This window comes from Oryctolagus cuniculus, chromosome 13, assembly GCF_964237555.1.
Source record: "Oryctolagus cuniculus chromosome 13, mOryCun1.1, whole genome shotgun sequence".
NCBI lineage: Eukaryota > Metazoa > Chordata > Mammalia > Lagomorpha > Leporidae > Oryctolagus > Oryctolagus cuniculus.
The window spans coordinates 99,662,088-99,675,937 of NC_091444.1; the positions used below are offsets into that span (position 1 = coordinate 99,662,088).

Genomic DNA, 13,850 nt, shown 5'->3' on the forward strand with positions numbered 1-13,850 from the left:
GCATAAATAGTTCTTCCCGCTTCATTTTTCAAGGATGAAGAAATGTATGTGCCATGAATGGCCTCAGATCTATTTATTGGAATATTTGGTCTTCCAGAATATTTCTCCACTAAGATTTCAGCTTTTTATTTCTAGGCTGCAACAGAGATTGCTGACCAATCCTTATACCTTTCCTTATTGAGAGTGGAAAAATAAAGTGAAATTATTCTGAATGAAAAGTCTGGCACACAAACCAAACAAAAAGTGCAACTTTTTAAGTTTTTAAGTGCAACTGCAATAGAAATTCTCAAAGCATAAGGTTTTGGGAGCTTAAGGAACACAAGTTATGCTGACAGCTTGTTAATTAGGTAAGAAAAGGAGACTGGAGATGCTGCAGTAAACAAGAAATACCCATTTGAATAGAAACAAGGGAGACGCTCCATCTTTGTCTATAGACATAAATGCACCTATGCTTGTCTGCAGAACATCTTATGGATTCAAGATGGTGGGCTGCCCTCTGCAAGCTCCCTTCAGTGGGACAGAGTTTAAAACTAGACTACCTTAACTCAACTTTCAAGACTGTCTTTAGTTGTCACAAAGGTGCCTCAGAACGTCCTAAGGTGATTGCAGTCTTATGAAAAGCACCATGCTTGGGTGGTACAGCATACAAAGGAGAGAGAGTCATGGTCACTCTTCCCAAGGAAGGAGCCGGACTCCACAGGGAACATTTACTCACCGGGAGAATATGACTCATTACATAAGGGTCTAATTTGCAGGGATCAAAAGCTGTATTCAGATCATAGCTTTATGTTTTTTCCCTAAAAGCATAAAGTATTTATGTAATCTATGTAGAACTCCACAGAGTCAGAATTTAATCTGAATGTGTAATTTATGTCTGACTTATACACATCCCCATGTATGTACTTATTTGTATTTATATATTTGTATGTAGTGTTTACAAATTTGTGCATATATTTACATACATTATGTGTGTGTGTGTGTGTCTTCTTATTACATAGACATCTCACTGTGCCTAACTGAAAACAACTGGACCTGCGGTGAACTTTTGGCACGGTGTTTAAGACTCCCGCATCCCACTTCAGAGTGCCTGGGTTCGAGTCCCAGCACTGCTTCTGATCCAGTTTCCTGTTACTGCACAACCTGGGAGACAGCAGGTGCTGGCTCAAGAAGTTGGGTTCCTGACCACCATGTGGGAGACCCAAATGGAGTTCCTGGCTCCTGGCTTTGGCCTGGCCCAGCCTGGCTATTGTGGGCACCTGGGAAGTAAATCAGTGGGTGGAAAATCTGTCTCTATCTCTCTGCCTTTCAGATAAATGAAAATAAATAAAAACTAAAAGAACTGGGTTATGTATAGGGTCACTGTAAATTTTATTATTTAGATTTTTTTCACTTAGCTTTTTAAAGTTCCATAATTCCACTTCATTTATGGTAAAATTGAAAATCATCAGATGAGAGATCTTCAAAAATTTCATGGAAAATGCACATTCGGAAAAAACTTTGTCAAAAGCCTTTTTTTTTAACCAAAATTTACTTATCTTTTACATTTTCCACAAATTTACCAAGTGTCTTGGACAGCTGTAACTTATTATAAACAGTTTAGTCAATCTAAAAATCACATAGTTTGTGCATTTTTATTTTCTGGTGAGTAATGTAAGAAAAAGAAAGAGGTTTTGAATGAAAATTTCATATAAATTAGAAACACTGTCTTTCCAAGATCTAAATGCAAAAAGATTTATGATTTGCATTTGAAATATCATTACAGACACTTTGGTTTTATATTAAAATTGCAACTACTTGTACTTCAGCTCAACAAAACAGCTGCATAAGAAAACTTAAAGGTCTCTCCTAATGACTTTTCCTAACTAAAAATGTTCTAAAATATGTAATAAATATTTTTTGCAGTGGCACGCATTCAGTATGGAGCTATACAATCAGCTCAAACAATCTGCTTTATTGCTGACACCACTGTGAAATACTCCAATAGCTACAAAGATTCATGGATTTCAAAAGAAATAGCCTACCTGTTTAAACTGAAATCTGAGCATACACATGTATTTTCCTAAGTCAAGTTTTCCTGACTCGAATAATCCATTTAGAAACTACTTCTATAAATCACCGCAAAATTCACAGTTTTATGTCAGACAGATATCATGCCAAGAACACTAAATAGTCCCCTCCAGTGCTGGGGCAAATTACTAATAATACAACCCCCGGAAACATGTTTTTCTCTACAACCGTATTCTGAGAATCAGGGGACAAATACGTCTCAGAGTTCTGATAAGTCTGACTACAAGTTAGTCTTCATTCTTTGTCCAACTTCTGAGCAGTTCCTAAAGGGCTATGTAAAATACTTTGGAAAATTTCAATCAAGATTCGGGGTGTGTGTGTGTGTGCATGTGTGTGTGTGTGTTTCCCCTTGCTGTAGATTTACCACGATGGTAGCAAATCATTCACAAAAGCAGCCAGGTAGTGTTACCGCAACGCATTAAGCATCTCAACTCACCCAGATTCTCCCCCGACTCCCTTTCGGAATCAACGCGCTGTGTGTGTAGATACCCAAGCTCACACCACCTTATTTTTGCAGCAGACACAGCGCCGACTCTGGAGTGCGCAGCTTCCCGGGCCTACCTCTGCTTCTCCCGGCCTTGGCTACTTCCTCCCCGCCATGTTGGTACCCAGTGCTGCACATCACCGTGTTTGGGTGAACAGCCAATAAGATGTGTGGGAAAGCGAACCCCACGTGCAGCAAGCAGCCTTGCTCATCAGAGAATAAACACAGGGCAGGGCTAGTTCCCTACGCCCGCCCATCTGAAGCTGCCTCCTCTCCCTAAGTCATGCCAATTTTAAAAAGGACCATCGAAAAAGTGCTGTGGGTTCCAGCTAATGTCACGATGCTTCCTGTCTATTAAAAAAAAAAAAAGAGGCGTGAGGGACCCACAAGCCACTTCTTGCCTTTGCATCCACGTCCCTGCCTCTGTCTGCGATGTCGTTTTCAAAGTAATCCTGCGCTTAAAAGCTTCGCTACCAGGCCCTGACACCGGCCGCCAGGGCAGCCGCGTGGCTCTTAAAAGCGGGATCCAGGGCCCGCAGCCCCAGCATCCCGGACTTACCGCATCACAAACTCCGAGGTGCGACCCAGGAATTCGTGTCTTAGCCTTGGGGAACGCTCTAGTCTTACAAACCCCTGCGCAACTTGGCAAGTGACTGCTCCCTTCCCCGGCTCAAAGGCATATCCCGTCGGACTACGCACACCAGCACCGCACCCTCAGACGCGCGACACCCAGAAAACTCCGTGCGGGAAGCACTCCGCCGAAGCACCTGCGCTGCGCCGGGGACGTCTCGGCCGCAGGAGCGCGCGCGGGAACGCCCCATTCTAGTCCCAGGGAGGAGCTGCCATGTGGGGACCCGCGCGAACCGCACCCCGCGCGCAGGCTTGTCCGGCCCCCGGGGCCCGGCGACGGCTCGGAGGGGGTGGCGGGGGGGTGCTCCATTCCTTACCTGCACCAGTGTCATCTGAGAACCGAGGGCCAGGAGAATCTTCTCGGTCTTGGTGGGGTACGGGTTGTCGCGGTGCTTGTAAAGCCACTGCTTCAGGGGCCGCGCCATGTCTTGCAGGGCTTGCCGCTTGTGTCTCACCTTCCCGCCATTCTGCCGGGACCTGGGGGGGTGGGGGTGGGAGTGGGGGAGGGAAAGAGGGGGTCCAGGTGAGCGGCGCCGGCAGGGGACGGCGGGTCCAGCCCCTCCAAGCCTCCGGGCTTCCCTAGGCGGGCTGCGCCACCGCGCGCCCCGAGGTGGGGACGAGGCACGGGATGCAGGCCACGCTTCTGCGCGGGGACATCACGGCCTCGGTTTCTGCGGCCTGCTTGTCGCGGAGGTGCCAAGTGGGCAGCGCAGGGCGCTCGCTAGGTTTAGCTCTCAAAGAGGAGGGTGATGTCCCGCGTGCGGCAGCCCACGGGTCATTCAAATAGCACAGGGGGCAGTAGGGTCCTGCCCCCAAGCCTGCTGGCTTTGTACGGCCCCAAGCCTGAAGGCGGGCGCATACAGGAGGCAGGCCGCCCCCTCCTCCCCCCAGCTCTCTGCCAGCCTCTCACCTACTCCTCTGGATTAGCACAAAAAACGGGGACCCTTTTCCCAGGGAGTCTGGATGTAGAGCGAGGCCGTTTCCCAAGTCGGGGCGCATGGTTATCCGTCCGGGCCGCCGTGTCCCCCCACGTCAAGGTAGCAAAGGTCTCAAGGAAAGCACGTTCCAAGGAGAAGTGGGCAGGGAGACACCAGGAGCCGGGCGCTGGATGCGGCGTGCGCTCCCCGGGCGCTCCGGGAGGTGTCGCCGCCCGCCGCCCGGGGAGCAACGCGCGCCTGCGCCGCAGCCTCCTGGGCCACTTCCCTCACTCCACGCTTGGAAAAGCGGCTCCGTCCCAACCGACCATTGGTCACGTTGAACGAACCCTAGAGCCTCCTTCACTGACCGGCAACGCCGCGGGACAAGCAGCTGATGCAATCTTTGAGGTGCGGGCAACCTGAACGGCGGCCCCTGTGCGCGCGTAGGGGGCGCGCCTGGAGTCTCCAGGACCTGGCAGGGCAGGCGCTGCGTTCCACGCCCCTGCAGCCGCAGGGCAGCTGGCCCACCCCGTCCCGTCCCTCTCCCTGCTAAACCGAAAGCTGCCGGAGTCCCCCTCCGGGCTCGCTGAGGGCCCCGCCGAGCTGCGTGCCCCCCCCCCCACCCGCACGCCCCGCAGGAAGCAGACCTTCCAAATACCTCGTCCGAGGCCCGCGGCGGGGCCTCTCGGGCCCTGCCCTGTTCCTGCGCAGCTGGCGCAGCGCCTAATGCGCCCGTGGTCCTTAGAGGGGCAGGGAGCCCACCCACCCACCCTGGTGTCCAGGGAATGGAGGACCACCTTGGGGGTAGCTCCTGGAGTGGAGTTTCCATCGCGCCTCTGCCGAAATGTCCTGGCGAACCGGATCCTCCTAATTCGAGACACTAACCCCCCGTGCAATGGGAAATGCGAGCGCAAAAGGCGCAGAGCCTGGCTTCCGAGGGAACCCGGGATCCCTGGCCCGCGCTCCCACTCGACCCCACCCACGCCGCCGCTCGCCGCGCCCGCCAGCCTCAAGCCCAGGGCCGGCAGGACCCCCGGTATGGTGCTCATACCCGGTCCTCCGGTGTCGCAGGCCAAGGTTGTCCTTGAGGGGCGGGCCGTCGGGGAGGCCCACCTCGGGGCGGTCGTGGGGACTGTCCAGGACGCCTCCGCCGCCGCCTCCGTAGGGCCGGCCGCCCCGCTCCCGCTCCGGAGCGCCTCGCTCCTCAAACAGCACGGCGCCGCCGAGTTTATTGAAGACGATGGTGTTCATGGTGCGGGCTGGCGGGGGCGCGCGGTGCGGCCGCAGCGCCTCGGGGCCGGGCTGCCCGGAGCTCGGCTACAGGGCTCGGGTTCTAGGACACGAAGGTGCATCTCGTTACTCGCCGACCGCGCTCAGGGCCCGCGCGCAGCCCCCCGGACCCCGAACTCCGCCGTGTCTGCGCCGGCGAGCCCCCCCTCCCCCGCCTCCCCGCACCTGGAGCAGGCGCAGGGCGGCGCGCATTGGGAAAGGAACGGGAGCTTTGGAGTAAAAGGAATAACCGCATCCCCAAGTCGCAATTAATGAAGCCCAGGCCATAACCCGGGGTCTCTGTATAACAGCCTCTTTTTGCTAAAGTCTCTAGGGATGGGGATGGCGGGGGGGCAGGGAGGAGAGGACAGGGAAGTTAGGAGCAGGCTCCCGGAGCTGGAAAGCCAAGTGGCATCAGGGACAGACGCGACATTCTCATCTCTCTCTCCCCCCACCCCCAACTTTTCCTAGCATCCCCCCGCCCCAGCCTAGCCAGGTCGCTCCAGGGGTCCAGGCAGATCTTAGGTTCCGGGCCCCAGAGCCTTGGGCGGGGGCTCACTTCTCCCGCAGCTCGGAGCCCCTCCTCATCCGCCCCTACCGTGGAGTCTCGGTGGCCGTCTAGGGGTCAGAAGAGGCGAGGGGCTTACAGCGCCGTCCCCGCACGCGGAGAGAGCCCTCAGCTCACCTGTGCTGCGGCGGCCACCCGGAGCCTCTCCCCCGGGGCGCTCAGCAGCCCGCGTCCACACCCCCATCTGCCCGCTTGGCGCTTCGGGGGAGCACCCGCTTGCTCTGATCGGCCTCCGCCTCGCTGTCCGTGCCCCTTCCGCCCCAAATGCGTACGCACAAGGGCGCACACACGCCCCCCTGTGCCTCGCCAACGCCCCCCCCCGCCCCGCCCTCCGGCCGCAGAGGTGGGGGCATGGCTTTCCCTCGACGGCTCCCGCCAGTGTGCGTGGGGGAGGTGAAGTCCAACCCCGCGCGAGCTGCGCGCACACAGGTACGTGCCCGGGCAGCGCGCACAGCCCCGGAGACCCGCATCCGAGCCGATTTCCACGCTCGCAGCCCCTTGTGTCTCGGAGCCTTGTGTCCCGGATTTAAAGCAGTGCGCTCAGGGATGTGCGTGCACGCCTCTTCCTTCGGACAGGACAGCCTGTCGCACCAGCCCCTCCGTCCGCTTTCACCGCAGCCCTGTCCCCACCACGCGCCACGGCGACTCCTCCCAGCGAGGTCGGCTGTCCAAAACCCATGGCAAAGTCACAGCCACAGACACCGCGCGCCGAGGCCCAGGCCAGAGAGCACGGTCTTGTTGCCTGGGGTCCCCGGGGCGTGTGAACGCACGCTCCCGGTCCCCAGCGCCGCCTCTCGGCTCGCGCGCTCCCCACTTACCCCCGATCCTCTCCCGAACTGTGGCCGGGGAGCTCACTCCCCGCGCACTGCCCCGCCCGGAGCCCGCCAAGGCAATATTAAAGCAAAGGAGGGCTCCTGGCAGATCCTCGGGGCCAGCCTCGGCCGCCACCGGGGCGCGTCCCCACCCCGGACCTCGGAGACAGTTGGGGGGGGGGGAGGGCGAGGCGCGCCCGGGCGCCCACGCGACGCGGGGGCCGCACCTTACCTGGGGCTGCGGGGCCGGCAACCGGCGGCGGGGCGGCTGGCTCTCCCGCCCCGAGGCTAGGCGCACTCCCATCCCCGCCGCATGTTCCCCGCGCCGGCTCCAGCGCGCTCACCGCCGCCACCGCCGTCGTCTCGGCTTTATTTACCCAGACGGGCGCGCACGGCCCGGGAACAGGAATACCGAGGCCTTCTCATGTTTCCTGACTGCCCGGCCCAGCCGGCGAACATCCTGCGGGCGCGGTATCCACGTTCCCGGGCCGCGGGAGAGGAAGCGCCCGCGCCCGCCGCCCGGCTGCGGGGGCTGCTGCTACTGTTAACCCCTCGCAGCGGAGCTGCCCCGCGGCCCGCCGAGACCTCTCCAGGCCAGGGCGTGGCTCCAGACCCGCCGGCCGAAGGGGAACTTCTTTCCCTTCGCACTTTGGGGAAGACAGTGGAGAAGCCGCCAGGAGGTCTGGGCTCCAGCTGCGGAAGCTGGGCGCTTGCGGAGGCAGATCCGATGCCTTGAGCTGGCCCGAGCGCCCTAGGCGGGCGAGGCCGCTGGGGCGCGCCCTGAGTTGTCCTTAGCCGGAGGGAAGTTCGGGAGAGCTCGGGTTTGCGCAGCGCAGGGGCGCTCCGAGAGCCTCTCCTGCTGTCCCCGGGCTGCGACTGAGAGCCTGCCTCTCTCGCTCTCGGGCAAGGCCAGGCACAGGTCCACCTCCCGGGGCCAGCGCTGCAGAGGCTGCACTCGCTGGCGGCTTGTGAGGTTGGGGGAAAGGCAAGGATGCAGCGAGGTGAGCCCAGGTGACCCACCCGCGGTGACCCAGGTATGGAAGAGATGGCACACCCGGAGCCAGGGATCTGCGCGCAGCCAAGGGGCTGGAGCCGGGGAAAATCCTAGGTGGGACAGAGAGCAAGGAGAGGGGATGGCCATGAGGCTGTGTTTTTCACTACCGTCCCAGACGCACCAGAGGAGGGAAGGCGGCGGTTCAGCATGGAAAGACCCTCAATGGCGCCAAAGCCGGCTGCGCGCTCGCCGGTCCCTGGCCCTGCTACCCCAAGAGCCCTTACTGTTTTGTTTTTTTTTTTCCTTCTTGAGAGCGAAAGTCGATTTTCCCAAAACTTCAAAAGTAGAGCATCACGTGTCTTTTTCTTCTCTAAAGGTGGACTGGCCAGTGCTGGGGCAGCGGCCCACCTAAGCGAAGCATCTTCCTTTGTATGCGGGCTGGAAGAGGTTAAAACACAGAGCAGAGCGACGTGCCGGTGTGCCGGCTACCCCAGTACCGGACGGCAAGTCCCGCAGGGACAGCGTCCGAAGCCCAAAGGGATGCGGGCGTGCATTTCTGCGCACCGGGGGACCTCAGGGTGCTGTCCTCTGATCCCGTCGCCCGCTGTCGCCGGGTTTTTGCGTCGGGTTAACTTGCCAGTGTGGAGCGCTCTTCTTGTCCCGGGAAGGTGCGTGGGGACTTCAGGACAAGCTTCGGGCCCAAAAGACAGGGACTCCTCGGGCGGTTTCCAATTCCGATGTTCAGCAAATGCCGAATTTAATAGCCGCAGCAGTAGCAGCAGGTCTGACGGGTAATCCATGGCGGGAAGAGAGTCGCGTTCTCTTTTGGGGTCTCTGTGAGTGATGGGGGTCAGCAAATATTGTAAAGAATTCAGCAGTAGCACAGCCAGTCTGACGTCTTTGCTGCTCAGCTGGGCAGCTAAAGCGACAGGCAGTTGCTTGCAATTTCACAATTTTCTACTGATTTATTGAACTCTCTGCTCTAGGAGATGCCACATAGGTCAAATGGATTTTGTGATTTCAGTGTCTAACTGCATTTACACAATTTAAAGCGTGCATGGAGAAGACTGATTGAAGGTATGTGAGATTTACATGTGTCCGTTTTGTCTGAAATGGAATAGACAGCCAAAAATCTTTCTGTGACAGTATTTTTAAATTCAATATTGGAATAATAGTCGCCTTCATAAGTCACTGGTTTAGTCACTGAAAACATTAATATATGAGTTTCTTTAGACTATAGTCTAATCTTGAGAATTCATTTTAAAATGAAAGAACCATGGTAAAAATGAAATGATGTGAATTCATCTATAATAGACAAGTGAGCATTGTTTTGTGATCGGCTAAAACTTTATTTTTGTAAGTTTCATCCTCCATGAAAGAATTGGAATGCACAGTTCCAATGCATCGATCATTTTGTTAGATTTCACCTTATGAAAAATGGATTTCACCCAACTTCTTAGGATATTTTCCATCCTCAGTATACGAAATGCTGTATTGCAACCCCCAGAAATAAAACATGCAGTTGCAGAAGGCACTGTTAGAATATTTAAGAAAGTGTAAGTAGTTTGCGGAAGACGGCCACACGTAGGAGGAAAAGAAAAACTCAGAGCAGTCGGCAGATCAGCCCTGATCTTAGTTCTGGGTAATTTGATGTTGGTTTAGACAAGAATTTCCTCAAGTGTCAATTGAAGATCAGTTTTCCATAAACTTGTCTTACATGATTGTTACAGTATTTTTTTTTAAATGTGAAAGCAATGCACTGCTGTTGCTAAAGCTAAAAAGATGGTAAGAGCACTGGCTGATGTATTAACCCATTGTGTTGGCCTTAAAGTTACAAATACAGGTGATGTTTTCTTCTTAGTAAAGACAAGACAAAGACGCCTTCAGTTATAGAATTTTGGTGTTTTCACCCTGGTACCCTGACATTGCAGAATAAATACTGGCCAAAGCGTTTGAGAAATAAAGAGTGTTTTGAAACTCTCTTTTCCAATGACTGCTGGCTCGACTGGTGTGAAATAGTAAGTTTATGAACAAAGGTTTGCCTCACCCGTGGCCAGTTTGCCTTGTATATGTATATACAAGGCGTCTTCAAAAAAGGCCAGGAAAAATAAGGATTAAGAAAAAAACCTACAATGCATGGATTGCACCTTGTAGGAGTGGGGCATACCAAAATAAACTTATGGAATCCATTTTTTTCTGGGAACACTTGGAAGCCCCTCCTGGGTATCCACAGCCATCCACCCCCACAGGAGCCCATAAGTGGAATAATGTAACAAGTGACTAGGTGCAGACACATTGGGGGTGAACTGGTAGAGGGGGTGGCAAGGCATTTTTTGCTTTGCTTATAATTTAAAGTGCATAAAGAGCACCCTCTCTTAGAGAAAGTCTTTTCCCTAAGTTCACTCTTGACCAGTCAATGACTAGGCATGAGTGGGAATCCCTCTTAAACATCTCCACCCGCCAAGAGGAGCCACTGAGATGACCACCCTGTCCCTGGGGTCCCTCCTCGGACCTTTTCCTACGCATTCGCTTACATGAATACAAACAGATAATGATGGCTTTATTTTCTGGGTTTTTAAAATAAATGAAACCACACTGTATGCAGTGTGTGTAAATACACACACCGTTTTCAGCTAAGACTTACCTTTTGATCTGTGATTGCACAGAGAAATTTCATATTAACACACAGAACTCTAGCTGCTGCTTTATGTTAAATAATACTCCACAATCTATTTCATCATTCCCCCATGAACAGTTCTGTCTTTTCAGCTTTAATTGTTGTAAAATTATTATATAGTTCTTCCTGTGCGTGCTAAGTGTTTCTCTAGAAGTAGCTACACAGAAGTAGAATTACTGAGTTTTTAAGTTTTGGTGCATACTTTTAAATTTCCCTGCAACCCACACTGACATGTACAGTCCTCACACGCTACACAGAATTCCATATGTTCAGTCTTCATAGGGTTTTCCTGGATGATGAGTAAAATAATACCTCATTGTTCCAGAACCTGTCTCTTCATAAGCTATTTGTATTTCTTAATCGATTCGCTGTTGATTAGATTCTCATTAGAAGATTTACTGATTTCTAAAGCTCATATGTAAACCATTTTCTCCTGATATGTGTGCTTAAATAATGCAGCTGTGTTACCTGGTCTGGTCGGTGACCTGTCTTTTGTTGATTTTGTGTTGGTCTCATGGAAGGTTTAATTGTGAAGAGAGACACACATATGGTCATTTCCTTTGTGGATGCTGGATTTTGTGTCTTGGTCTGGAAGACTTTTTCTACATTTTCTAATAATACTTTTAAAAAATCATTTCCCCTGGGCTTTCTAATCCATCAGGAATTCATTTTTGTAAGTTTGGAGGTAGGAGTCTCATTTGCTAATTTTTTGTTTTCCAGTATGAAAGCTAATCATTCCTGCTAGAATTGTTAGAGTGCCTCCCCCACTGATTTGAATCATACATATATGGTGCCTTCTTGTCCATGTGGAGCTCGGTCTAACAAGGCTTTGGGAGTTGTTGCAGAATGGCCAATATCCTCCAGCACATTTCATCTTCAGTTTTTGGAAACCATCTTGTGCTCCAAAGAGTTCCAGGGTTTTCCTATCTGTAATACCAGCATGTCTCCGGGTGGTGTTGCCTGGGGATGGCTCCATCACACACAGCTGATTCAGCAGCGTCTGGGTTAACACTGTCCTTTATCAGCCCAACAGCAGGTGAGCAGCTTTCCACAGCTGTCTTCTGGCGGGTTCCATGTGACTGCGCCTGGCTTTTGGAACACATCGTGCAACAAAGAAGCGACAAGCATAGGGTTATTGGAAAAGTGATGAATCCCTGCACACGGCTTGTAAGAATTAAACATGTCGGCCAGTGCCGCAGCTCCATAGGCTAATCCTCCGCCTGCGGCGCCGGCACCCCAGGTTCTAGTCCCGGTCGGGGCGCCGGATTCTGTCCCGGTTGCCCCTCTTCCAGGCCAGCTCTCTGCTGTGGCCAGGGAGTGCAGTGGAGGATGGCCCAGGTGCTTGGGCCCTGCACCCCATGGGAGACCAGGAGAAGCACCTGGCTCCTGCCATCAGATCAGCGTGGTGTGTCGGCTGCAGCGGCCATTGGAGGGTGAACCAACGGCAAAGGAAGACCTTTCTCTCTGTCTCTCTCTCTCACTGTCCATTCTGCCTGTCAAAAAAAAAAAAAAAAAAAAAAGAATTAAACATGTCTTTATCCATTTTTTCAGGGGAATTGAATGTGTTTTTTTTTTTTTTTCTCACAAAGCAGCTACTGACAAACCTCTAGCAAGGATTATACAGGAGTCAAATTCACTGGAGACAAAAAATGCAAGTTTTTTGTCACCAGATTTTTTTTAAGTTATCTATGTGGGGGCTGGCACTGTGGCATAGCAGGTAAAGCTGCTGCCTGCAGTGCCAGCATCCCATATGGGTGCCAGTTCGAGTTCTAGCTGCTCCACTTCTGATTCAGCTCTCTGCTATGGCCTGGGAAAGCAGTAGAAGATGACCCAAGTCCTTGGGCCCCTGCACCCACGTGGGAGACCTGGAAGAAGCTCCTGGCTCCTGGCTTCGGATTGGCCCAGCTCTGGCTGTTGCAGCCATTTGAGCAGTGAACCAGCAGATGGAAGACCTCTCTCTCTGTCTGTCTCTCTCTCTCTGCCTCTGTGTCTTTGTAACTCTGCCTTTCAAATAAATAATCAATAAATCTTTTTTTAAAAAAGTTGTCAAATTGTAAGTACCAGTATAAATAATAAGCAAGAAGACTTGAATCAAGGTGGATTAGCATCTCATTGTACTCCATAGGCTTTGAGATGGGATCTGAAGTACCCTGGAACTCCAACACCCCATCTTCCCTCTTGATCCCAAAGTATGTTTAGTAACCTCCGACAATGACCCAGCCTTACAGGAAGACACGCTCCACAATGGGGCACCCAGGGGCACCTGCAGAACATCCTGTCCTTAAAACGTGCATTTAAAGACTGACCTGGCTTGCGAGTCAGTTTGCCTTTATGTCAGAGCTGTCCACTGAAAACTGTGGACTATCCCCAAGGAAGCCTTGATACGTGGAGCCTAGTGGATGTCAGGCCATCTTTTAAAGATTTTATTGACTCTCCCCAAAGCCTGCTTTAGTTTTTAATCTGGGTGTGGGACATCTGAGTAAGTTCACTGCAGGAATGAATGGGAACAGAAGTGACAGACACAACTGTCACTTAGAAGGATACTGTAGGGCTGGTGCTGTAGCATCAGAGGTTAGGCCTCCGCCTGAGGCGCCAACATCACATATGGGTGCTGGTTCGTGTCCTGGCTACTCCTCTCCCCTTCTGGCTCTTTGCTTACAACCTGGACCCTTGCACCCACGTGGGAGACCCAGAAGAAGCTCCTGACTCCTGGCTTCAGATCGACCCAGCTCAGTGGCCATTGCAGCCATTTGGGGAGTGAGCCTGCAGATGGAAGATCTGTTTCTCCCTCTCTCTGTCTGTAACTCTGCCTTTCAAATAAATAATCTTAAAAAACAAAAAAAGAAGGACATTGGCTTCTACTATCCTTTTAAATTATTTATTTCTTTGTGAGACAGAGAAAGAGAGACAGAGATCCCATCAGCTGGCTCCGACCCTCGGTGCCTGCAACAGCTGGGGCTGGTCCAGACTGGACTGCAGAGCCAGATAGTCAATGCAGGTAGGTCTCCCACACAGACGGCAGGGATCCGAGTACTTGAACCTTTACCTGTTGCCCTCCAGGGTCTCCATTGGCAGGAAGCTGGGATCGGAGCGGAACCAGGGCTCAAGCCAGGAGCTCCATGTGTGGAATGTAGTGTCTGTTTTTCTTCCCTTTTTAATTCTTTGCAAGGATCGGAGCATAGTGGTGGCAGTCTACTCACCTACACCACCTTTTGCAGCAGAACGACACAGACTGGCTGGCTTAAATAAACATCAGACGTGCATTTTCTCCCTGAAAGGATCAGGGTACAGGCTGGCAGAGTTGGTCTCTGATGCGTGCTGGACTCCCAGCTTGCACAGCGCCTGCCTCCTCTCTGTGAGCTCAGGGCCTTTGCCCTCCATGCTCCGGCTGGGTGATGGCCAGCGAGAGATACACGCTAACGAATCACTTCA

At 52.8% G+C, this 13,850-nt stretch overlaps 1 protein-coding gene and 1 long non-coding RNA gene across 4 annotated transcripts in view; one reads left to right on the forward strand and one right to left on the reverse strand.

Moving 5' to 3' along the window:
• The window catches only part of MKX (mohawk homeobox), an 81,584-nt gene extending 74,469 nt beyond the window's left edge, over window positions 1-7,115 (reverse strand). Inside the window, exons 1-3 of one of the 3 annotated variants that reach the window (XM_008268035.4) lie at window positions 6,980-7,115; window positions 5,150-5,431; window positions 3,499-3,658 (exon numbers count right to left, since the gene is read on the reverse strand). In XM_008268035.4, the coding sequence (XP_008266257.1) occupies window positions 3,499-3,658; window positions 5,150-5,349 (360 nt within the window). In that variant the 5' untranslated portion in view covers window positions 5,350-5,431; window positions 6,980-7,115. Of the gene's footprint in view, window positions 1-3,498; window positions 3,659-4,091; window positions 4,312-5,149; window positions 5,432-6,052; window positions 6,193-6,979 lie in introns of those variants that run through there. The other 2 variants (XM_051821593.2, XM_051821594.2) reach the window with 2 other exon arrangements.
• Window positions 7,116-7,398: 283 nt separating this feature from the next.
• LOC138845039 (uncharacterized) lies at window positions 7,399-8,829 on the forward strand. The gene is made up of 3 exons (XR_011381715.1): window positions 7,399-7,748; window positions 8,118-8,409; window positions 8,728-8,829. It is a non-coding gene; the product is annotated as an uncharacterized lncRNA (long non-coding RNA).
• Window positions 8,830-13,850: the final 5,021 nt, after the last annotated feature.